At 39.3% G+C, this 24,998-nt stretch overlaps 2 protein-coding genes across 2 annotated transcripts in view; both read left to right on the top strand.

Moving 5' to 3' along the window:
• The first annotated feature begins 5,597 nt into the window (after positions 1 to 5,597).
• LOC134665043 (acidic leucine-rich nuclear phosphoprotein 32 family member B-like) lies at positions 5,598 to 9,619 on the top strand. Its single transcript, XM_063521831.1, has 3 exons — positions 5,598 to 5,800; positions 7,284 to 7,476; positions 7,659 to 9,619. Exons 1-3 carry the CDS (start codon positions 5,702 to 5,704, stop codon positions 7,709 to 7,711), a joined length of 345 nt encoding a protein of 114 aa, XP_063377901.1. The 5' UTR covers positions 5,598 to 5,701; the 3' UTR covers positions 7,712 to 9,619.
• A 7,184-nt stretch (positions 9,620 to 16,803) lies between these two features.
• Positions 16,804 to 24,998, top strand: part of LOC134665024 (neutral ceramidase) — a 33,129-nt gene continuing 24,934 nt past the window's right edge. Inside the window, exon 1 of the mRNA XM_063521796.1 lies at positions 16,804 to 17,075. The gene's annotated coding sequence lies outside the window, so the exon portion shown is untranslated. The remainder of the gene's footprint in view (positions 17,076 to 24,998) is intronic.

Below are 24,998 nucleotides of genomic sequence, written 5' to 3' on the forward strand. Positions count from 1 at the left end.
GATGCGTGTTTCTTTGCTTGGATTATATTTCTAATTACTTATGGCGCATCCCTTATTATTTACCGTACCGTCGAATCGTGCTTCACTTCTTCATGGTTGTCAAAATTCAAGCCATTTTCTTATCTGTGGTCGTGCACGCAAAGGGACGTTAAGTTGTGTCAACCCTAATAATTGCTCGGAACAATGCTGAGCCGAACCGGAGCCGAGTTTGTCCGAAAGTAATAGGAGTTTCGCACATCTGCCAGGGCATAAAATTACATAAAAAAAATTGACTCCATTTTAGGGATTGACAGGGCAAGCTATGCTGGCGCCATCTACTTAGTACTTCGACCGGCCAACCCCATTCTAAAACCATACCATAGACAATTGGGATGTGTCTGAAACGGCCTTCATGTACCTACACGCGCCTTAAAAAAGATCAAACTGAAGGAATGAATGTAATGTAATTTATATTGAAAACAGTCATCGTCGTTTATATCGATTTAATATCTGGGAGTTTAACAAACAAAAAATGCGCGTTTTGCCAGATACAAGACCTAGCTAGATCGATTTATCGCCCCCGAAAACCCCCATATAGCAAATTTCATCGAAATGGTTAGAGCCGTCTCCGAGATCCCCGAAATATATGTATATATTACAGTAACATATACATATAAATAAATAAACAAGAAAGGTAAGGTAGGATAGATAGATAAACATTATGTTTATATCATATCATACAAATAGATATTAATTAAATACAAATACATGGTATAATTTTGTTTTATAATGCTAAGATAATACCTACTTGGTCTGAAACGGTGGAAGCCTGCGATCATATATAACCATGGATACCGCCTTTAGGAACATTACCGTTCAAATTCTCGGGCCAAATTAGCACACATACACAATTACGCCTACATTCAAATAAGACGACGCGTTTACAGAGCCTGTAATCAAAGCTGGTAAACGAAATAATAGTCATCTTTATTACACTTATGGTACATAGCTAAGTGTAGATGAAATGCATATAATGTCAATAACTACCAATCAGCGACATTAATCCGCTAATAACCTTCTTGCTGTACGTACTGGCCGCTGAGAGTTCGCGGTTCATATTTGATTAGAATATGACTTGGACCTGGACAGGTTTATGCCATACATTGAAGAACCAGTCAAATAATTCACGTATAATAATTTAATGCAGATTAAAAGATAACTAGTTAAAATGTTGTTATGAAATGACAGACTAACTCAACATAAGTAAATATATAATTGTTGTATAAATGTATTCCGCTATAATTAGTATTTTGTATATTTTATTATCAATCTGTATGGCAGTGCGAATTCACGTTCAGGTACAGTCTGTCCGTTTTTCTAAGATCAAGTACGCCATAATAAATGTATGGCGAACTTGATCTTAGAAATCGGACTGGCTATACATATACAGTCTGCAAAATTTACACGGGTACACGAATCGGGTCAAAAATATTTAAATAGGCGGAGTCACAATAAATCCCCACTTTCAGTTCCAATGGAATTATTTTATATGTATATAGCCGGTCAAGCAAGTTTGTCAGTAGAAAAAGGTGCAAAATTAAAATTTTGTTTGGGACCACATCCGTTCGCGCGCTTACATTTTCTAAATTTGCCGCTCTTTTCTACTGACGGAAATGGCTTGAGAGAGAACCTACATATATGTGACGGTAGAGGGTGGATTCGAATGATCAACATTTTCAGATAATGTGTGTATTTGTTAAATTAATTCAGTGGAAGTGTATGATTATCTCACGAGTTATATCTCATGAATAGAACATATTCTAGATATATTTCCAGGCATCCACTTAATTTCATGTCCCTCTAATTGGACAGCTTTTTTCCATAGTTCTCTGCGAATAGCATCTTGTGGGAATCTGAATGGAAAGTAATGTAAAATGATAATATCAAATTTGATTATTAATTTGGAATAATTAGGGAGTTTTTTTTACAGCTCCATCTCATGAAATAAAAAAGGAAAATACAAATCTGTAAGAAAGAATTCATTACTACATTTATAATTATAGAAAATACCTAAACCAAGCACAAGTTAATAAAATAGTCTACTTCATTTGGCATAACACCATCCCTTTTATCCTCGCAATTTAAAAAGTCGTATGTTGTTATGAAAGTCGTATGCAGTTGTTACGTTTTAGCTTAGCACGGTAGTATTGAAAACAAATCGTCATGTTTATTCCAAATTTTACTGACGTTATCTGTTTACTACAAGTGAAAAGTGATTCCACTATCCTTGGTATGAACTAAAATAACTTCTGCACCACTTCACGACACATGAAGACATTTTTAATTACAAAAAAACGTTGTTTTTATAAATCAATTTAGTCATCCGTCACTGACTGTCATCTCGGACGAACTGAAGTTGCGAATCGAATAGTTTGTAAGCACCGCCTACTATCGAATAGTTTACGTTGGGTCATAACTGAGCGGACAGAATACTTCCATGTATATCAGTTGGCTGCTATACATACATAGATGAACTACCGTTACCTAGTTTCTAGCGTTTGTAACAGCGCCATCTTGTATGGATATTTGGAGATCAAACTAAACAGTTTGCATTCTTTTTTTAGGGTTCCGTACCCAAAGGGTAAAACGGGACCCTATTACTAAGACTTCGCTGTCCGTCCGTCCGTCCGTCTGTCACCAGGCTGTATCTAACGAACCGTGATAGCTAGACAGTTGAAATTTTCACAGATGATGTATTTCTGTTGCCGCTATAACAACAAATACTAAAAACAGAATAAAATAAAGATTTAAATGGGGCTCCCATACAACAAACGTGATTTTTGACCAAAGTTAAGCAACGTCGGGAGTGGTCAGTATTTGGATGGGTGACCGTTTTTGTTTTGGCTTTTTTTTGTTTTTTTTTTTTGCATTATGGTACGGAACCCTTCGTGCGCGAGTCCGACTCGTACTTGCCCGGTTTTTTTTTCTTAAAGGTTGCCACCATGTTTATAAATTATTTAATTTGAGCTATGGTTTTGTTTCGTCCTCTTGATCGCGACGAGCTGTGATTGGTCAATTTCATTATAGTTGACTAAACTGTATCGATATGAATATTATAGTTGAGTTGGGAGCCCATACATTAAAAATACCCAATTGAAGTTTGGTATAAGAAATCTTAATTCAAGAATTATAGTCGACGAGTAGAAAAAAATATTTATTTTAGGTTGTATAGTAGAAACAATTGGTTCAGTCAGAAACGCGCATGTGACACCCTTAATATAGCAACATCCATAGACTACGAAAACCACTTAGTGTTGCTTGTTAGTCTCCATAGGCTACGGTGGCCAAAATTGAGAAAACAACTGTCTAAAAATTTAATTTAGCGCGGAGCAAGTACCAGGGCCTCATGAGTTACGCTACGTCTTACGTAGGCGAACAACGCGCGAACGCGGCGCGGCGCGGCGCGGCGAAAGCGGCCGCCGCCGCGCCGCCTGACATTCGCGTGCAAATCGCGCCGCACCGCGTTCGCAACGAGATCGCTTACGTAGGACACTTCTATGGGCATCAAAGGATTGATTTCGCCGCGCCGCGCCGCGCCGCGTTCGCGCGTTGTTCGCCTACGTAAGACGTAGCGTTACGAGAAGGTGTCGTTGACCAACGCACCGGGCGCGGCGGCCGGGGCGCGTAGTATGAATTAGGTATCGCGGCTGCTCGCGTACCATCTTAAGGCCCCAATACACAATGGGCCATTGCCGGCCACTCCAAGGGACGCAGCCATGCGGTAGAATGAGATAGCAATATCACTTGCTCCCTCTAACGCCTAAATGCGTCCCTTGGAATGGCCGGCGATGGCCCATTGTGTACTGGGGCCTTTAGCTGCATACTTTTGGTTTGGTTTGTTTGTATTATGATTCTACTAGTTTATTAAAGTATTATGTTTGTTGACTCGTAGAAAAAGTATTGTATACAATAGTGATATAATCGAGCTTTTCAATCTCGTACCTGAGTTAGGCAACTCAGCAAGCTTCGTTGCCTAAACACGGTACTCGACTGAAAAGCTCTATATTTTATCACGATTGTATAAAATACTATTTTTTTGTTTATAACTCCCTAGGGAGTTATAGCTTTATTTCATAATCCACGACTCCCGCGGCAACAATATAGGCCTCTACCCTTCAGTAGGTACACCTGCATTAATCAAGATCTTTTTCGACCAAGTGGGATGATTAAAAGATCAATGTGTGTTATTATCTGAGTCCCGAGATGAGGCCTCAGGTGAATAAAAGACACGGGAGAAGTAAATTTCATACGTATATTGAAGTTGAACGACGTTTTTTTACACATTTGCGAAAAAAACACAATAAAACAAATATTTTTTGAGTGATCCAGTATTACACATTTCAGCACTATAAACTACGATCTGATTTACCCCCCTCATTCATAATCAAAGGCATCGGAGTTTTTGTCGCATGGTAAGACTAATAAATAGCAAGCTATTAATAATAATATACTTTTTTTCCAAAAATACTTTTTTTTTAATATTAAATATACCTAAAATATAGTTTTTGGTAATTTTTTGTGTAATTTTTCTTTTTAGGTATGTAGGTGCAACAGATATTCGGCATTCGGCCGAATAGTAGGCAACATTCGGTCGAATATCGAATATTCGGCAAGGTGGCCGAATAGTTGTCGCATATTCGTGGCAACTCTAGTCGCTAGTGTATTATATATCAAGTAACGATTTTATTATACTATATTTATTGCGAAAATGAAAATACTGAAAATGTTTAAATAATTTTATTTATACACGGTGTAACATGAGTAAACCGAATAATTTTAACAGCGTATTCCTGATCATATTTAGATACAAAAATGTCCTATAAACTTTTTTGATATTCGCCTAGTTTCAGAGATATTATTAATTTAAAAAAAAAAACAAGTTTTTATTGTTACATAGTGTAAAAGGCCTTTATGATGGTGATGTTGGTGCTATGGGACGTAGTCTAAATATCCTTATTGATAGATGTCAAAAAGTGACAAGTAACACTTTGCAAAAAGTAGGTTCTACAAAAAAAAAATTAAAAATCAATTTTAAGTGACAAGTTTACCAATAACATTTATTTTTTATGTACAAATACATTCAAAAAATTGAAAAAAAGAATACAAAAAAAAATTTTTTTTTTTGGCGTGATTTACCTAAACTCATATTACATTTTTTACTTCTTTTGACCTCAGAAATGCGTGGTTAAAATTATTCGGTTTCCTCATGTTACACCGTGTATTAAGGGCTACTTAATTTGTTTATTTTCCCGCTTTTTTCCATCTACAACTGTCATTGACAATAGCGACATATAGTGGGGAAACATAGAACTAATTAAAGCCCATCGGACATTGCTCTATTGATTTATAAAAAAATATGGCCTGTCTGGCTGCTGTAATATTATTTCTAAGGATTCAAATAAATGTAAAAAGTGATTCATATCATACTTTCTAAAGTAAAACTCAAAATATACAATATTGTAATTGACAATATTTTCCACATGCTAGTCACAGTTAGTTAATGGCCGACTGTCTCGGCCAATCACAGAACGCGTGTGGAAGCCCGCGCCATCTTCGTTTTCAAACTCGCCTGTGTCGTCGCCGGTCAGTCAGTCGCGCGTCGGACCTGAAGAGTTGTACAACTTAACTATTTCTAGTAACTAACGCCAAAATCAGAACAATCATGAGCACCAAGGAAAATAACAGTGAAGTGGCCGTGGAAAAGGTTGGAGATGAGAAGGACGCGAAAAGTGACCTGAAAGCAACGAAAAGAGCGGCAGAAGTAAGTGCACATGTATTCTAAGCGTATTCACATAATCCCGCGCCATTTTATTGAACGTTATTACAGGCTATTCAAGAATTTTCCTTTATTATTGATATCTTCATAATATCATAATTTACCACGTGGTGAATAGTAATCGGCCCCTTTGGGCACAAGTGTGAAGCCATATCGAGCCGGCGTATTTTTGGATGTCATTTATGTTAGTTCTGCATTTTTGTATGAGGTAATCGATGAGTCAGTACCACGATGCTGAACGATGACCCTCGTTAGAGTATTCCGTAAAGGTATTACGCGAAGGAGTAAGGTGTACTCTGATAGCTTTGTTTACCAGTTTTCCTATACAGAGGCATGACCTTGGCGAAAAAACATGGCGCGAGAAGGCACTGTGTTAGACTGTGAGCTAGTTCAACAAAATAATGTCCATACGATGATAATTATGCTTTCAGTGGTCTGTTTGTTATTGATTTTATTGCGTACCATCGTCTATTTTTAAGTTTTCTTAGGGCATATGCTCATGGCAGCGTGACGCTTGATCGGTAATATGGCCGGCGAACGTCAAGTGTCCGGTGTTTGGCTGTCAGTTACCTTGCCAATGTTTGGTAGGTACCTTCTAAACCTGATTGGTGCGTTTTCCTATTGCTTCCAAAACTAGGCTCCACACTGTTCTAACACTTGCGCATTATTATGATTTTACTTTAATAGTTACTTAGAACGTCAATGACCCGGCATTATTTGCATCATGTCATGCACTTACTCGTTTTGTACTGATACGTACCTACGCGTCTTTGTTTTACACCTAGTCATTAGTGTGATAGGGGTAGATTGTTTACACCTTGCCCTAAACTAGAGGGCAACGCTAAAATCGATGGTATTTTATGAATAACGCCGTGAAATGAAAGGAAAACTACTCATGGGAATGTTATCTTGTGTCTCTTTTCCTATTCATAACCTAAATAAGTACATGCTAACGCTAGTAGCTATTATTATGAATTATGAAATAAATTTGTTTGTATAGCGATAGACTAACCTACACTTTTTATATTTATTTTAAAAATTAATTAGTTTATGTGTAAATGCGCTCGAATATTGTCTTTTAAACGTTGATTATTCGACGACGCTTGGCGGTTACGTATGCGCGGTGACCGCGTTCCGCAGGCTGCCACGGGAATATAGGCCGTATGGCGCCGGCCCCGCGCTTACGGCGCTCTTTCCCCCACACAACTAATAACCCACGCTTCTTTATCGTAACGAATCTTTGTCACCTGCGTCTCTCATTATCTTTAAAGGACACTACTTTTTCCGACAATACACATTACATTGCGAGAACATTGAAATCATTTGGCTAATGGCCAGTTATTACTTGCTAAATGATTATTTCGATCTTGAATAGCTTCAAGGCGGCGTGTATACATCGCATAAGTAAATAAATAATTGAATGTTTGTTTTTTTTTCTCCCCAATAATTATTGATTGTTCTGTTATAGGAAAAGGCTACAGAAGCAAAAAAGGCGCGAAAGGAAGAAAATGGCGGCGGCGGCGACGATGAGCCTCACAGTGAAGAGGAAGACCTAGAGGGAGAGGGCGAGGGTGACGACGATGATGATGAGGACGTGGAGGGGGAAGAGGGCGAGGAAGACGAGGAAGTAGAAGGAGAGGGAGAGGATGACGATCTCGAAGGTAAACAAGGCTGACAGAAAAACATCGCATAATTGAAACGACTTAAATAATTTACGTATTTAGATGCTTGCCTCATTTCAGCTTTTTTTTGTAATGTAGTGTTTTTTTAGTGCATATCTGTATGGTACTTTGCTGTGTGTATTAGTTTAAATTCAGTTTAATAGTTGTTGTTTTTGTTACAGATGAAGAAGTAGAGGAGGAGCTATTAGGTGAGGAAGAGGAAGAAGACGCGTAATACGCCTTTGTGCCTCTTTTAAGGACAATGTCACAGTGAAGTGTTAGTGCTCGTGACGCCCGAACTAGCGCGGCCTCGCCTCGCCTCAACTGGCCATAAACAGCCCCAACACACAAACAGACAGACTAACAGTTGGGAACACGCGGGGCCGACATCGCTCCCACCTAACACGGGTGCAGTTTTATTTAATGACAAAATGTAATTAAGAAATCAAATCCAATGCAGATTTTCAATTTTTTACAATGTTTAAGTTTGATACCGAAGCCGTATCTTTAATTTCGGCTCAGTGCAGTGAGCCTATACCTAATTAAGACTTAATAGAATGCTGTTAAAATGTACAAATGTGTTTTTCGGAAAGTAAAGAATAAGTGAAATCCAAACTGTATTCTAGGTTTACCCACGAGCCTTTTGAATGGTAAAATTGTGATATTTTTCTATGCAATAGGGACTTATTCAGTGTAATAAGAGAGGCTGTCTACACTGCATTACCTGTAATAGCTTGTAAGCTAACTCACTAAGCTCAATCTTCATTTTTTGTTGTTGATGAGTTTGTGTACATATTTAGATTATAGTAAGTAAAGCCTGTGATTTATAAAATCAGTCTGTAACAAGGCAGTTTGTCAATTCAGCACCTTCATCTTATTGGAAGCTGTTGTTGGAACATAATCTCGTTTCGTATGTCACCCTATCTCCTTCCAACTCCGAATTTCTTCGGGACCGTGCGAAAATGAATTTTATCGTGTGAATGAATTGAGAACTACATAATTAAAGTAAAAGTTAATTTAAATGGACGTCCTGTAGGAGTTCAGAGTTCCAGAGGAAGTAAACATCGCAACGCTGGCTGCCGACTGAGATAAGGTTTTTCGTAATCCAAAGGGTGTTTCTAGTGAAAAACATCACAATTTTACCATTATATTGCATACTTCGCGCGGTCGCGCGCTTTCATCTGTACGTAGAGATAGATCGTGCCGGTCTCCGCGAAGATAAACATGACTAAAACCGGCCTGTAATTTTTGTCCATAATTGTTAATTAGGATAGAACCTTCAGTTCGGTATTCCAGTGTTTCAAGGTGTAGATTACGAGATTCCTAGGTTTACGTGATTTAGTGTGTAGGATGGTACGTTTTTTATGGAAGGGCATAGGGGAGCCGGCGTGACGTGTGCCGGGGCGCGGGGCAGACGCAGGGCGGCGTCCCCCCCGCCGGCGGCACCGCGTGGCCTCGTTCGATTTGCCGCGCGCCCGGCGTGGGTCCCCCCCGGCCCGCGCCCGCACCGGCGTCTATCGCGCCCCCGTACCACGACATGGCAACGCGCTTCTCCGTGCGGAAAATTACCCGGCGCGCGCGATACATCGCCGCTCTGCTTTAGAACTGGCTCGGTTGACGATGCATTAGGCGTCCGATCGTTTGCTGCCATGGCAGCCGGCGAGCGACCGACGCCCGAGCGGCGATAGTAACATGCGAGTGATGTTGATACTACTCGTTGAATCAGTTTTCACTCCGGTAATTCACCTTTGCAGTCTTTCGTGGGGCACGGGTGTGATGCACCAATAATAATGTTAATTAATGAAACTATTTTTACATAACGTCCGGCTTCAGTGGGAGACTGGAAGATGTATTCGGAAGCATTTAGGAAATTGTTCCGTTGGCGATCGAATACCAAAGGGAGCAAATGTGTTTTCGTTAGCAGCAATTGAGTATAAAAAATGAAATAAATAAATTTATCTTATGAGTAAATCGTATCGTCCCGCCTTTTCATTTTGTGGTAATGTCGCATATTGTGTACGATGTACGGCTAAATGTGAATACCTTAGTACGATTTTATTTATTTGTGATGTTGAACACTATTGATTTTCTACGATGGACGAAATGTAAATACAACCGATTTTAAGTAAAATGTTATTTTGTTTTTAAGCTTATTTATTTGTCCCAAAGAGAAAGGCTTGAAAAACCCACAAGCCTCGTCCACATCAAGTTTACATTACTTCATGATAGTCTTGTAAGAATGAATAAAATAGACGCGTGATGCGCAATAGTGTTTTATATTGCTTGACGCAGATAAAGCCGTGTCCATATCGTACAATCATAGAAGGTAGCATTATTGTACTTCTATGCGTACAATTAATATTCGAAGAGCGAACGGCGATTTTATTTATTGTGAGTGATGCTGGGGTAAGATCTATATTGACTCGTTCAAAGTACAAGATCATGGCGTACGCTATGAACCTTTTGAACGCCACAGACAGCAATTGGCGTCAACGCATAATCGCGACTAAGACTGCATTTTGACGTCTATCTTTTTTTGATGATAATCTACTGAAAAACACCTTACTTTTAGGTTATGGGGACGTATTTCAGAATGAGATTCTACGTTGTTAATAAAATAAGGTACTTTTAAGATAACGGTAGATAAATATGGTGCACACAGCTTTACCTGTGTAGGAATGGTCACGTGTCGTGAACGTTACAGCAGCGTCATCTAGCTACAACCATGGACATTAGTAGTGAACGCTGATAGAGCAGATGGCGCTACTGGTTCTGGGCATTATTCTGTGGCCTACCGTTAGGCGGTAAACTTTAAATGCACTCCGTTAATTCGCCCGGTGATTTTTTTAATATCGATCGAAAGTAAAAACATCAGGGTTGGAATCGATGGAGTCCCTAAAGATAATCTTCAAGATTGCTAATTAAATTTAAGGCAACCGTATTGTGATCTTAAAAAAGCGGTAGGTACGATTTTTCAAAAACTGCCTACGAAAAATACCATCTTTACCATAAGTGCACACAGGGCCCCCACCCTCAGGGCGCCCCGAAGGTCAGAGTAGCAGTATATTTGATTTATTAAATAGAAGATGTCATAAAGTTACAGAGGCGGATTTGCGGTCTTTGCCGGCCTAGGCCCCAGGCCCTGTAGCCCCTTTCTGAGCACTCGCCCATGACTACATTTTAAGTTATTTCTTGTTATCATTTTTTGGCACAATTTGCCGCCCCTAATAACTTGCTGCCCTAGGCCCGGGCCTACTAGGCCTTAGGGCACAGAATAAATAATAGGGCAAATCCGCCACTGTATAGTTATACATAGTAGGAAAATTATAGTTTACTAAATTAACTTTCTTTACTTACCAAAAGGGCCTCAAATTCTTGAATGCCCAATAAGGGCCCCAGCATAGTTTAGTTAGCCTGACGATGTATGGCCTCGCTATACCTACTTGTATATTTTGGTGGTTTTACTTTGTACAAATAAGCAATGAGGTTAAATTAAAAAAGCCGTATCAAAGTTTTACTGGTCTGTCGTTCTGATCTCCAACGATGAAGGTGCCAGACGCCTAGATAATAATGATAGTATGTATTAGGTTTGATGTAGGTACCTATAGCAAACTTATAGTAGCTTCGTTGCTCTTATTAGAGAGAGTAGGATTATATTCTTTGGAGTAGGACGCAAGGCACATTCGACCAAGAAATTGGACAGGTGGAATACCACCCTAATTAAGATACTGACAATAAGTTCGTGTAAATAGGAATATTTTTGACTTTGCTGTCTGTTTATACAGTGCCCACAGTGCCGGAAAACAAGAAGCTAGAGCACGCGAAGATTTAGGCCCCTCCCTTAATTTTACTTTTTAGTTATTCGCATTTTGCCTATTTATAAGCCGAACAATACCGGCATGCGCGGACAGATGCGCAGATGGCCCACCGCGCTACGGTCCCCTTTTCGGGAAGACGCATCTGCCGGTGCCGACGCCAGTGAGAGGAAGTTAGCTGCACAACAACGAACGTTGAATCGATGACAAACTTCGGTTTACTAAATCTTGAATAGCTCCTAAAGTCTATTTCAATAGAACTTGCTAACTATGTAAACAAACAACGTAACTTTGTTTTATCACTGTTTCTCTTTGAATTTTCACACCACTTCATCAAATACCATTGAAACCATACACATATACACTATTGAAACGGTTCGTTCCGTAAAATACATAAATATATAACTGTATCTTGGATATTTAATTAAAAGTTTAAAATGGGGTCATAAGTTAGGTTATTAAGACCTGTTGGAATGACGGTTTTGTTTCTTTTAAATTCTACAATAGTTATTTGTTTTACAAGGGGGCAAAGTTGTTGTTTAACCGCTCGTGCTAATATTGATACCCGAGCAAGCGAGAGATTCCAAAATTGAACCACGAGCGTAGCGAGTGGTTCGAAAAATGGAATCTTGAGCGTTGCGAGGGTTTCAAAGCACGAGGGTTAAACAAAATTTGCCCCCGAGTGAAACACAAAATTTTTCACCACACCAACCCGAAACAAATTTTAAATGTAAAATATCAAACAAAATCAAATCAAAATGAATGTTATTAAATATTTGTCATCCAAAATCATAATTTAAAAGTCAGTTCTACCAGCAAACATAAGAAACTAACTCAAAATTTGCATTTGTTTACTTTTGTCTCACATATGAATAAAATGCAACTTTGCTATCAGTTTTCGAAGTGCAAAGTAAGCCTTTCCGAGCTGGCCGCGTAGCCAAGATGACAATCGCTAACGCTCCGTAGCGATCGAAACGCAACTGTCACTGTCACACTAATGGGGAAGAGTGATAGAGATACATAATGGTTTTCGTTGTCGAAGCGATAGCGATTGTAACCTTGGCTAGGGGGCCTGGTGTGGTGAAAATGTCTATGATGGGTAGTGTTGTGAATAAATTTTGTGATATAAGCCCGCTACACGCTACCCAACCCACGTTCTGTACCTACCGCCCCGGTTATATATAAAATACATCAATACATCATTCTTAAGTACTAATTTGTCTTCTGATCGTGATTAAACAAATTAAAAATAAGTATATAACTATTTGTTTTTTACTTTTGGTATTTTATTATTCGATATGGTTTGACATTAGTAAAGTAGTAAGTAGGATTCTTGCCCATCACTAGTAAATTCATCATTCAAAGACAATTTCAACATGGCGGTTTGTTTACATAGTTCACAAGTTCTATTGAAATAGACTTTAAGTAACTATTCTGTTTTCGTTTACACTTACAGGTAGTACCTACTCGTTCGTATACGCTTTATACATATAGGTAGGTATTATTATTGTATTTTGGGTGTCGCGTTCCTATAGATAGTTTTTTAAACTTAAGTTTGATTAAAGGTCTCTGCCCACTACACCGTATCATACCATGACCGTGCTATGAACGTGTCAGGCAAAAAAATATTCTTTGTATTAAAAAGTATGAGACTATGCCCACTAGCCCGTTCCGTCACCGACCATACCCGTGCCCTTTTGAAGGGGTGCGAGAGGCCTCTTCCGCCTTCCGGCTGCGGAGGCTGTCTCGGGTCGAGGTGGGGCGGTCAGTCGCGCGTCATTTTGGGGACGGCTGTGTGTCCAGTGTGGGCCAGCTTTCTCGCCACCGGCCGTTTATCCAACCCCGCGACCCCTAGCCCGGTGATACTTTTTGAGCGGGGCAAGGCATCGGGGACGCAGGGAAGGCGACCGGCAGCTTAGGCTGGCGTCTGCGTCGCGCCTACGGGTGTGTAGGCGGCATCCGGTGTGGTGTGTGCGTGACTTCTTCTTCCTCTTCTGTGATGTTGTGTAGGAGGGCTCGGGGGAGATGCCGAGCCCCATGTTGGTCCGGCGGGCGCGTGTAGTGGGGCGCGATCCCGCGTAGGTGGTCGTGGTCGGTGTTGTCCGCGCGGTCGAACATGTCCCGCGCGAGACGCTCGATGATGAAGTCTTCCAGGCTGCTGCTCCACTTCAGATGCTCGGCGATGGCTGCGTTGCTGACGTACCGCGTTGCCCCGACGATGGTTGGTAGCAGAGGGTCTCCTGACGCCTCAAGTTGGTCCTGGTGGTCCTGCAACAGAAAAAATACCAGGCTGGTGAAGCGTACGTTAGTCGAGATCGCACGTAAGCTTTGTACAGACCGAGTTTGGTCCGTACAGGAAGCTTACTGCGGAAGACCGGGCGGAGGTTCATACGAGCGGTTTTCGCTCGTATGATCGTCTCCGCGACGTGCTTCTTCATGCTGAGCCTCCTGTATTTCACTGTGGGTGACCATGAAAACTACGTGCACTAAACCCGTTATGTACGGATATGAAACAATGTGGACATGGTGGTAGTGTGTATAGTACGAGGGTTGCACTGAAAATGTCGGGAATAGAGAATACTGTCGCATCTAGACAGTCAATCTTTATTTTAATGCATACTTAATCTCAAACTGACCACGCATATAAATTTTCTTTTGAAAGTAATCATTCTGTAATGCACACGGCTCATAATCCCAAAGTCCTTTTTGTATGGCGATTTTGGAGCCTTAGTGGTTTTGTATGAAATTCGTGGAGTAGCCAACGGAATTGAAGTTTTTTTTACATATATATATATATATAATATTTTTTTACTGTTGTCATATGAATATTTAGGAATGTCGAAATCTGCCGATATGCAACTTTTTTGGCAGTCTTTTTAATTAACAGCACAAATGCGATTTTAATTTTTGACGTCGCTTTGGAATGACATGCTTCTTTAAGATCATCTATGGGATAAAATGAAAGTGACTTTCATATTTAATTTTAACCGCAAACGAGCGTACGATGAACTCTAGTTCATAAAAAAATAACAGAAGCCCATTGTAACTTTTATTTGTTCGCTGAGGGCATATTGAAAACCGTTTAAAAATTTGATCGGAAAAATCACTTTGCCAAAAATTCAAATAATGTTCGACATACAATTTTCAAATTGCCAGTAATTCTTAAATACAAATGACAACCAAATGAAATATACCTTAAAAGTTTTATAAAGAGTTACATTTTTATAAATTATATGCCTCTTTCTATTATGTTATTTCTAAGTGTCCCATTCCCGAATATTTCAGTGCGACCCTCGTAGTCCGTATCGCGTTACATTCCGTGCCTGATACGTTCACAGCACGGTCATGGTATGATACGGTGTAGTGGGCAGAGACCTTAAGTTATGTTACATGTCAACTACATACTTACTGGTTTATGCTGGTAGGTATAGCTTTAGCTGACCCAAAGGACATGCGATTGTAGATTGGTCAGCAACAAGAAGCGTAAAAGCTTTATTTTTTATTTACCGGCTACTACTAAGTTGGGCTCATCCTATATTTTTTACAACATGTAACTATCAATTTTCAAGGGTTGGGTAAGATTTATAAAAGCAGGTGGAACCTAAAACGAGGAGTCTCTAAGCCTTTTGATTTTAACTCCTTTACTGTTTAGGCTTGCAATGTTGTGTACTTACACAATACATGGCATTGCTTCGTTCATTGTAAAAGGATTCTACAGGCAGACTGGGGCCAAATTCGACATGTACATACATCAACGGGAGATCAACACGATACGTCAAACGTTGCTTGTCGAATAGGTAGGGCCATCGAGGTCGTGGTTACAGCAATAACACAAGAAAGTCATAATCAGACATCGTAACTTTTACAGCAGCAGCAGAGCTGCAGCGGAGTGAGAGTGAGTAACAATTTCAACCCTAATGATTAATTAGCATTAAGTAATTATGTTAATATTAACCTTAATTTACCATTTCAATTGGAATTATCTGTACCAATTCCGTTAACACCACTCCGCTGCAACAAAAATGCTGTAATCGAGGTCTGGTCATAAATATACTTATGTGTGGATTAAGTAGCTCGCTTAAAAGAAGTACCTAGATATAGGTATTCGACTAATTGAGCTAGATACTGGGCAATGAGACTTATTCCAATATAATAGATTAGCGTAGTCAAGTCGATTCAGTATCCAGTGTAATGGCGATCTTGGACAACTGATTGTTGTGGAGTTTAGAACTCTACTGCCACACCACACTGCCGCTGGTTATGTGCCCGACCACTTAGCAATGAGAATACTGGGCAGGTTGCATTGACTTAAATGCCATATTGCGAAGGTCCAGGTTCTAACAAGAGCGGCCTTCGGAGGTGATTTGCAACGAGTTAACATTGCGCTTATTATCATACTTGATAAAAGTAGGTATACACATTTAAAATCAAATTCATTTATCGCAGTATTGAGGTCAAGCAGCGAGTCAAATTATTCGACATTAAAAAACAACGAACAAACATTGAATTAAATTAAAATTAATTAAAAATATACTTATTTATATCAAGAAATTACATTTCAAGAGAAGCAGTAGGTACTGAGTACTATGATTACCACACTAGGCTCAGCCTGTCACGTGGGAATCTTAGAGAATAATTAATTATACCTATAGGTTAGGGCAGATGCCCCAGTTTTGGTCACCTTGATTAACCTTTTTTGGCCAGATTAAATTTTAAGATATAAATTGAAAAACATAATATAATTTATTGCACTAGAAATTAGATTATTAATAATTGTTTTCGAGCTATTTAGGAACAAATGCAAGTCTGATATGTTATGTACAGTCAGCGTCATATAGTAGGTCGCATAGATTCCTAAATACCTACATATTCAAATAGTTGGTAGGTACACCATATATTTTGCTAACTGCACCTACATAACACATAACATATTATTAGTAGTATGTCAAACCGATTATGTGGGTTATTCCCACTAGTTACCACCAAGTTCTTACCATTGGTAACTACTGGGAATTTTTTTCCCAACTTTTACCACTGGTAACTACCGGGAAAAAAATTCCCACTAGTTACCACCAACTGGGCTTGGTGGTAACTATAGTGGTTTATCTTATACGGAGTTATATATATCTCTGATAAAAAGTGATCAATATTCATTAAATTTTGCTGTTTTCGTATTAAAATACTACTTGACACGATATGCTCAATATGTTTACTTAGGTGTAAACAACTAGATGACAACAAATGTTGCCAAATTAATCTGATCCTCTGTCGGCTCTATCAGTCATCAGAAACTTTTCTGAAAAAGGATAGATGTAAGTAATGACTCCTTTAAGAATCACCCACAGTTGCAATGGTATTTGGACACCGTACAATAACACATATTGTATGCCTTATCGATGAATCGAAGATTATAAACAAAGTCTTTATTGGAACGAGTAATCTTATTTGGTAGCGTTGGACCAAATGATGGCCACCATACCGGCTTCGATACAGTCAACAGTGTTTAGTTAGTCACATACAACGCGCATCGCCGCACGCCCGTTGCTCAGAGCACTCGTATCGTAAATTGTACTCGAAATTGACCTTCATTGCGCGGATTAATTGCGGGCGAATTTCGTGAATCGGAACGCATATTAGTTTCATTTTTTTTTATTTCGGTTTAACAGTAAAAATGTGATTTTAAAGAGTGTAGCTTTATTTAATTGTGTATTAGTGTACGATTGGATATACTACAGGAAAATATTAATAACTGATCGCTTGCTTACCAAAACATTAGGCATTTAAGTAAGTAACCTAGTTAATTAACAATGATCGTACATTTTCCAGCATTTTTGGTACAGCGGAATGGTGTTAACGGAATTGGTATAAATAATTACAACCCTAATGATTAATTAGCGTTAATTACGTTAATGGGTCAAACAGATACTGTGTTACGTCTCTCCTGTAGACATACACAAGAGTTAAGGGCTATATTAAAGGTTAATTTTCTTATTTAACCCTTATCCACGTGAAAAGGTCCTCCTTTTATTTAGAGAACTATGATAAAATCATTACTTACATGCCCACAAGCTGTTAACTATTGCCCACAGGAGAGAAAAATGTACAGTTCGCGCGAACACACTAGTTTTCTCTCCTGTGGGCAATAGTTAACATCTTGTGGATGCCCACACATCAAAATCAATTCAAATCATTGCTTACATGCGTAAGCAATGATTTTATCATAGTTCTCTAAATAAAAGGAGGACCTTTTCACGTGGATAAGGGTTAAATAAGGAAATTAACCTTTATAGCCCTTAACTCTTGTGTATGTCTACAGGAGAGACGTAACACAGTAATCTGTTTGACCCTAATATTAACCTTAATTTACCATTTCAGTTGAAATTATCTATACCAATTCCGTTAACACCACTCTGCTGCACCAAAAATGCTGGAAAATGTACGATCACTGTTATATAGTTATACATGTTTCTATTGTTCCTTATATGTACGTATAAATAAATCTATGTATAAATGTGCGTAAGTAGTGTAAGTACTAAACAGTTTTATTATTTTAAGACTGTGGTTAACCACTTCACCTTCAACAGAAAAAACTTGACTGCTCTTCACAGTTCATGGTCTTTATCAGCAGTCCCATTTCCACTTGACCACCACCAAAAAAAATAGGCGCGAAGGGTTCCATAGAAAATTTGAATTTCGCGCAGAATGCTAGTGTGAATTCAAACGCCGCAAACATACGAGTACTTCCTAAATTTTCCGCGTTGGAGGCCTTCGGCCCCATAAGCCGCAGTACCGTCACTAACTTATTAGGTGCTTAGCTTAGAGCCAGAGCATGGAACGGAGCCAAGGTACCAACTGAAGCAGGGTCCCAAACTGGCGGCCGACCCTCTTCCCGTCTTCGGTCTTCGTCAAACCGCTGGGTTCTAGAACTGCCGGCACTTTGGTAGGTACCTACTATAAACAAGTGCCTTACGAATGATGCCATTATGCTGGCGTGACGGGGGATCCTCCCAGGCCTCCCAGCGCTTCGGGCGCATAGAGGCCACGGTGGCCTGCTGGACCGCCGAACCTAAAGGATATGTTAGTCTAGCTGAGTCCATGCAAGATCTTTCGCCAATAGATATGTTGAATTTGGACTTGTTCGACCAGTAGGCCTAGCACAGGGGGGTCGCGACCGCGAAATAGACTAGGGTGACTGCTATAGTTATTGGCCGCTACATAGTAAATTGGCCACTTGTAGCAATAAAGGTGGCCACTGACGAGCCTTCCAACAGTCCAAATAGCGTGGCTGCAATCCAAAATCGGTCCGTGAATGTCAAAAACGTACAATGTTTAATATTAGGATGCCTTCCATTTGGATGAATCCATTGTAACGGCATCCATTTGGAAGGCTCGTCAGTGGCCTGCTTAAGACTTATATTCGCTTGTTTATTTCCAATTTGTTAGGAGTAGCCAATTACTATGTAGTCACACTAGTGACATAACTATAGCAGTCACCCTAACCGTCTTCTTCTAACTGTACGAATTAAGAGGACGCGGGTACCTAGTCTATCTCGCCCGTAGGCGAGTTAACTGTTCTGCTCTGCTGTCGCGCCCATCTTGTGCTAGGAACCTACAGTATAACTAACCGAATAAGGCAAAAACGGCGGCGTATAGTCTTAAAAAAATTTCAAGGTCCTTTTTGTCCCTCTTAATTTAACATGCTTCATTTAGGGTAAACCTGATGAACTTGACATTTGGTTCTCTAGGTTGACAACAATTCGTTTCTCACGTTGACCTTACCAACAGGAAGGAGAATTTAATCGGTACGATTTATCGGTAAGAAAATTGGTGGAAAATCCCACTTTATTCGATATTGCAGTTTTTCTTGTAGCATAGGTACTTTTATACCTACATGATATTACTAACGGTAATTCAATTAACCAAACGGACGGTCGCGGAAATGGCGAAACTACGACGTTACTACGGGTACTAGTACTAGTAAAATCATTACTTTGTAACAGGCCCATTGTGGTCGGCATGGGTCTACCTTGTCGCGTTACGTGCTCTGCCAATGAATTGGTAGAGCACGCAACTGAGCAGCTGGAAGGATGAAGGGTGAAGAAATGAAAAGTAAAGACTCAGGGGTAGGTAACGTTTATTTTTCCAGGTATAAGTGGTGGGTCAATATGGCACGGCTGGGAACTTAAATTGTCCAACAACACCGGGAAATTGTAGTAGCGTGGTAGGTAGGTAGCAGGTAGCGGCGTCAAGGAGGGCGCGCACAGGCGCGCGGCGTCGAGGAGGGCGCGCACAGGCGCGCGGCGTCGAAGAGGGCGCGAACAGGCGCGTGGCGTCAAGGAGGGCGCGCACAGGCGCGCGGCGTCGAGGAGGGCGCGCACAGGCGCGCGGCGTCGAGGAGGGCGCGCACAGGCACGCACAGGCGCGCGGCGTCGAAGAGGGCGCGCGGCGTCAAGGAGGGCGCGCACAGGCGCGCGGCGTGAAGGAGGGCGCGCACAGGCGCGCGGAGTCAAGAAGGGCGCGCACAGGCGCGCAGCCACGAGGAGGGCACGAACGGGCGCGCGACGTGAAGGTGGGTGCGCACAGGCGTTCAGCGAGGGTCACCAAATCAGAGGCTTGTAGTAGATTTGCGTTTGTAATTTATAGTGAAAGTGTTTATATAGTAAGTTACGCCAGGAAGAGGAGGGTTTCTTGAAGGTGCGGGGCCTCACTTGGCCCCGCACGGACCCTTAATTTAGAAAATGCTCAGATGAGAGCTGGCGATAAACTCAAATCAGAATGACGGTTGTACCGCTTTTATACCTGATTCTTTGGAACATCTAAAGAATCAGATTTACAAGATTTCAAATTTAAAAATAGTCGAGTACCAGTTATGATTTTACCAAAATTTTGAATAACCTTTGCCGAAAGTATACATACTAGTCTTTTTAGTGGTGAGATCCGAACAGTTGAAGGGTGATTGACGGGTTACGTCAATCATCTTACAAAATGTAAACAATGAAAGGATCCCGGAAAACACAGCGATAATATTAATAAAATTCACCTCAAATTACATAAAATAATTGGAAAAACCTAAAGGTATGTATTGAGGTGGCTTAGGGCATATGGAAAGTTATAAAAATAATAGCCCGAAGTAAGCACGTCTGTGAATTTCAGATATAGTACAAGGAGTATTTTGATCAGAGCCATAATAAGCAAATCAGAATGATCGGACTTGGAAAGCTAAATGCAGGAATTGGAATAAAGGAACAGAAAAAGGAAGGAGGTAATTCCAAGGTAAATGCTACAACCTTGCAGTCTAGAATCGGCCTGCTTTAAAGTAATAGAGGCCAAGCGTAGGTCATTTGTTTGACGGTGAGTCATATAAACTGTGTTAATTAACTCACGTTTTATTAAGCTCTGCGTAGGCAATATATTTTGAGCGCGTAGGTATGTTGTATGTATTGTTATTAATGTTATTCCTTTATTCATCATTTTTCTTAGGCTAGGTTTTTATAATATGTATATAAAAGTAAAATATAAAAACACTTACAAAACAATAAAAAATACATATAAACAATGTTATTATTATTAAGTACTTTATTACTACTTATTAGGGGTTGTGCACAAATTACGCGAGGTGTTTTCGGCTACTTTTTGACCCTCCCCCTTGGTGAGGTTTTTGGCTACCCCCCTCCCCCACATAACCTCTCGTGTATTTTTTGAAATTTTACAGGTACCGCCCTCCCCAAACGTGACCTGTCGTGATTTTTTTCGTGACCCCCACCCCCCGTATCGAACCTCGCGTGGTTTGTGCACAAGCCCTTAACCTCTATAGTCTGTCAAACAATTTTGTCAGTAGAAAAAGCAGCCAATTTCAAATGTTCTATGGAACGATAACCCTTTGCGCCTACTTTTTTTAAATTTGCCGCTTTTTAGGGTTCCATACCCAAAGGGTAAGAACGGGACCCTATTACTAAGACCTGTCCGTCTGTCTGTCTGTCACCAGGCTGTATCTCATGAACCGTGATAGCTAGACAGTTGAAATTTTCACAGATGATGTATTTCGTCTGTTGCCGCTATAACAACAAATACTAAAAACAGAATAAAATAAAGATTTAAATTGGGCTCCCATACAACAAACGTGAATTTTGACCAAAGTTAAGCAACGTCGGGAGTGGTCAGTACTTGGATGGGTGACCGTTCTTTTTTGCTTTTTTTTTGTTTTATTTTTGCATTATGGTACGGAACCCTACGTGCGCGAGTCCGACTCGCACTTGCCCGGTTTTTTATATGTTAAGTAGAAACTTATTTAGATTATTTATTACTTTATTTATTTACAAATCCAGTTGCTTACGTTTGTTTACATATTCGCAAATAATCTATTTTAGAGTTCATTATCTGATAAAAGAAATGTTATGAAGCACTCCCAGACAAAGGAAAGAAGGGCGTACCTAGTCGATAAACAACTAGTTTGATACTGAACCTAATCACGGGGTTGCGCACAAATCACGCGAGGTGTTTTCGGCTACTTTTTGAGCCCCCCTCCCCCTTGGTGATATTTGGTGAGGTTTTTGGCTACCCCCCCCAGCAAACATTTTAGGTCAATATTCCGAAAAAGGCACCTATTCTAGGTCGCACAATTTAGGGGACCAAAATGAGGCACGTCGAATCGACGTCGTCGGCACGTCTAGTCGACATAAATGGTGTCGCGAACATATCGCGAACCGGCTAATAGTTGCCAGCGTCATGGGGTAGATGGCGCTCGCAGTCACGTTTAAGTTAAAATAACCGCTTCTAGGTTATTGTGATTTTTTAGGAGGACAAGAGGGTAGACGCCGAACGATAGGGATAAGAGGAGGTTATATGTGCGAACAAATCTACGGAGGGAGAGAATTTTGCTTTTGGATCAATTCAACGAGTTTCTTATGGTGTTTTTAGATTAATGATGTGTCTCTTGTAAATTGTGAACAACGTATATCAGTAATCAGAGTGAACAGTGATCCGAAGGAATTGTTGATGGCTAATATGAACTTATGGTAACTAGTGTGAGGAATGGGGTCGCTATAAGGGGAGGTTTGGAGGCGACTACGAAGTTCAGGAAACCAGGTGGATAATCAGGTGAAACTAATTTTATATGTAGGTAATAAAGTAGGACACCAGCAATGAGTGAATCGTCATCTCACTAACGTCCAGGCCTCATATAGGTATGTCGTATGATTACATATCGTTGACCAATCTCAGTAAAGGCATCATCTCATTCGATAGGTTAATAACAACTGTGGTGAGCTTGACGACATGGTGGAGATGCTGGGATTATTTATGTACATGCATAATCATCATCAAAAGTAACATATGAAAAGTCAATTTATGTAATTATGCACGTACAACTTAAGAGTTAATTTTTTTGTTTGTTCAGGTCAATTTAATGTTTTTTTTCAGGCATGAAATGAAACCCATATTTATGTAATCCTATTTTTGCAAAAAGGCGTTAAGCTGGCGAATATGTTAGTGTTTCACCGGAGCACATATGCAATTAAGTGCCTACATTTTATTGAACATTCTTGCTCTTTGATATACAAGAGATTACAAATATCAGTAAATATATATAGTTAAAAAAAAAAAATAGGTATCTAAACACAAAAATTTCCTTGGTATATTATTTAAATGCAATAATATAGTTTCAAAAATTCTTCTTGTAATACAAAATACTAAAAAGCTCGCTTTAATCTTTGAAAGCAGTGTGTTAATTAATCAGTCCTATAGAGTGCAAATTTGGAGTTGATTCCTCATGTTAAGCAGTAGAATAGAATTACAAGTGATGGTTTTGAATGATAAAAATATTTGAAAGCATTAAGTTATATATTTAACGTTTTACAGTCAGTATTTGTCACTGGTTGATGTGATAAAAATGTTTGTGTCACCAGGGCAGCAAAGTTTGTTTTTAACCGACGTGCCTTGAAACCGTCGCAACGCTCAGTATTCCAACATTTCTATGTTATAAGAATGAGAGAGTGGCAAAGATTGTACAATATTGGTATGTTTACTATAAATTCTGTCAGAGAGGTGTTTGAAATCAGTTTTTAAACACTAGCTTAGTAACACTACCTTCAACAAGAGCCATGGAACTGCTTAAGTCTCAGATTTCATTACTTTGAAACCAACCATTACGTACATTTCTCATTGAACATGTCTAAAAACGTGGGGGACGAAATGGACATTCAACTCAAGTTTTAACGCCCTAAGCAGTAGAAACTTTACACGTATCAGTAATAATCCAATATATGTAGAAACTGATATACATATATGTCATGTATCAAAGAAAAGGTGAAGAAGCCAATATTTGATAAAAATAACTTGATTTTTTCTCAAAGTTGTGAATAATCTCATTGTTCTCTTAAATATCATATGATTGGTACCGTTACCATACCCACTCATGCCTAACAAGTTTAAGTTGAACAGGAGGTTTAATCGTAATCTATATTTAGGTGTCTGTTATGATTATGTTCACAAGAACATGGTTTCATTTTGATATTTATTATGTTTGATGATGTAATTGACAAGTTGCTTTACTTGTTTAGATTGAGTTATCTGACCAATCTTTGATAAAATCATGCACTAATAAAAATTTACGAGATTTTGGATGAAATAACAGTCTTAAATGATTCACGGTTAAGGGAAAGGTAATCACGGTTCATATCCCGGTCGATATAAATACATTTTGAATTAAAGTTTGCTGGTCGATTTGTGAACCAGCATGGATCCTCTCAAACAACGACTTTATTACCTGAGCTAGAAGATTCAAATTATGCAGTTGACCAACAATTTAACATTACTACATCTGCATTATTATTAGTACATCTGTTTTTAAATTGGGTTCTTAAGTGACGATTATGACGTTTTTCGTAATTTAATTAAGGTTTAAAGAAATTTTATCTTGCCGAGTACATTTTTATTTGTTACATAATATTAAGTGAAAATTTATTGATTTTTTGCAAAATTGACACAAAAATAATATATATGTAGGTAGGTATAATTTTTTTATTTATTTTGCCCGCAGCGACTTACACAAGTAAGTACGCTTTATATTAGTTCCCATGCGCGAGCGCAGGCGCGAGGTCTCAGGCTAACCAGTACTACAGATCGCGGAATGCGTAGCGACTATGTGTGTTGGAGATCATGGTTACTGAGCTAGCTCGGGTGCGCCATTAACTAGCCCGCTCTCGGCAGGCGATCAGAATAGTACATAGCATGGTATAATAATAGTCAGTAACACAGCTTATAAAACAGAGGATGTACTTATAACTAAAGAAACATTTTATATTTACATTTATAAAAAAATATATATATATATATAAATTCATATTTCAGTGTTCAATGTAATGTTCAAACAATTCAATGTAAGACATAAATGAAATCGCATAAATGATTAGATCTGTTACAATAATTATACTCGATTATTTTTGGCATCTATGCCTTTGCAATTTTGTTTGTAACGTTGCAGGAGTTAAGATCTTAATATTAAAATAATAAGAATCATAATCTCACATTCATTGTTCTGTGTGGCCGAATAGTTTTAGAACCAAATTGAAAGTTTATTTTAATGTGGGTAGTTGATATTATGGCTTACCAACTGTTGTTGCTTACAAACCAGTTTAGGACTGACCTCCGATCTTGTGTATTTTCTATTACATCGGTATCTAGTTAAATTGGTGACAAACAATATTTCGT

Source organism: Cydia fagiglandana, chromosome 1 (assembly GCF_963556715.1).
Source record: "Cydia fagiglandana chromosome 1, ilCydFagi1.1, whole genome shotgun sequence".
Lineage (NCBI taxonomy): Eukaryota > Metazoa > Arthropoda > Insecta > Lepidoptera > Tortricidae > Cydia > Cydia fagiglandana.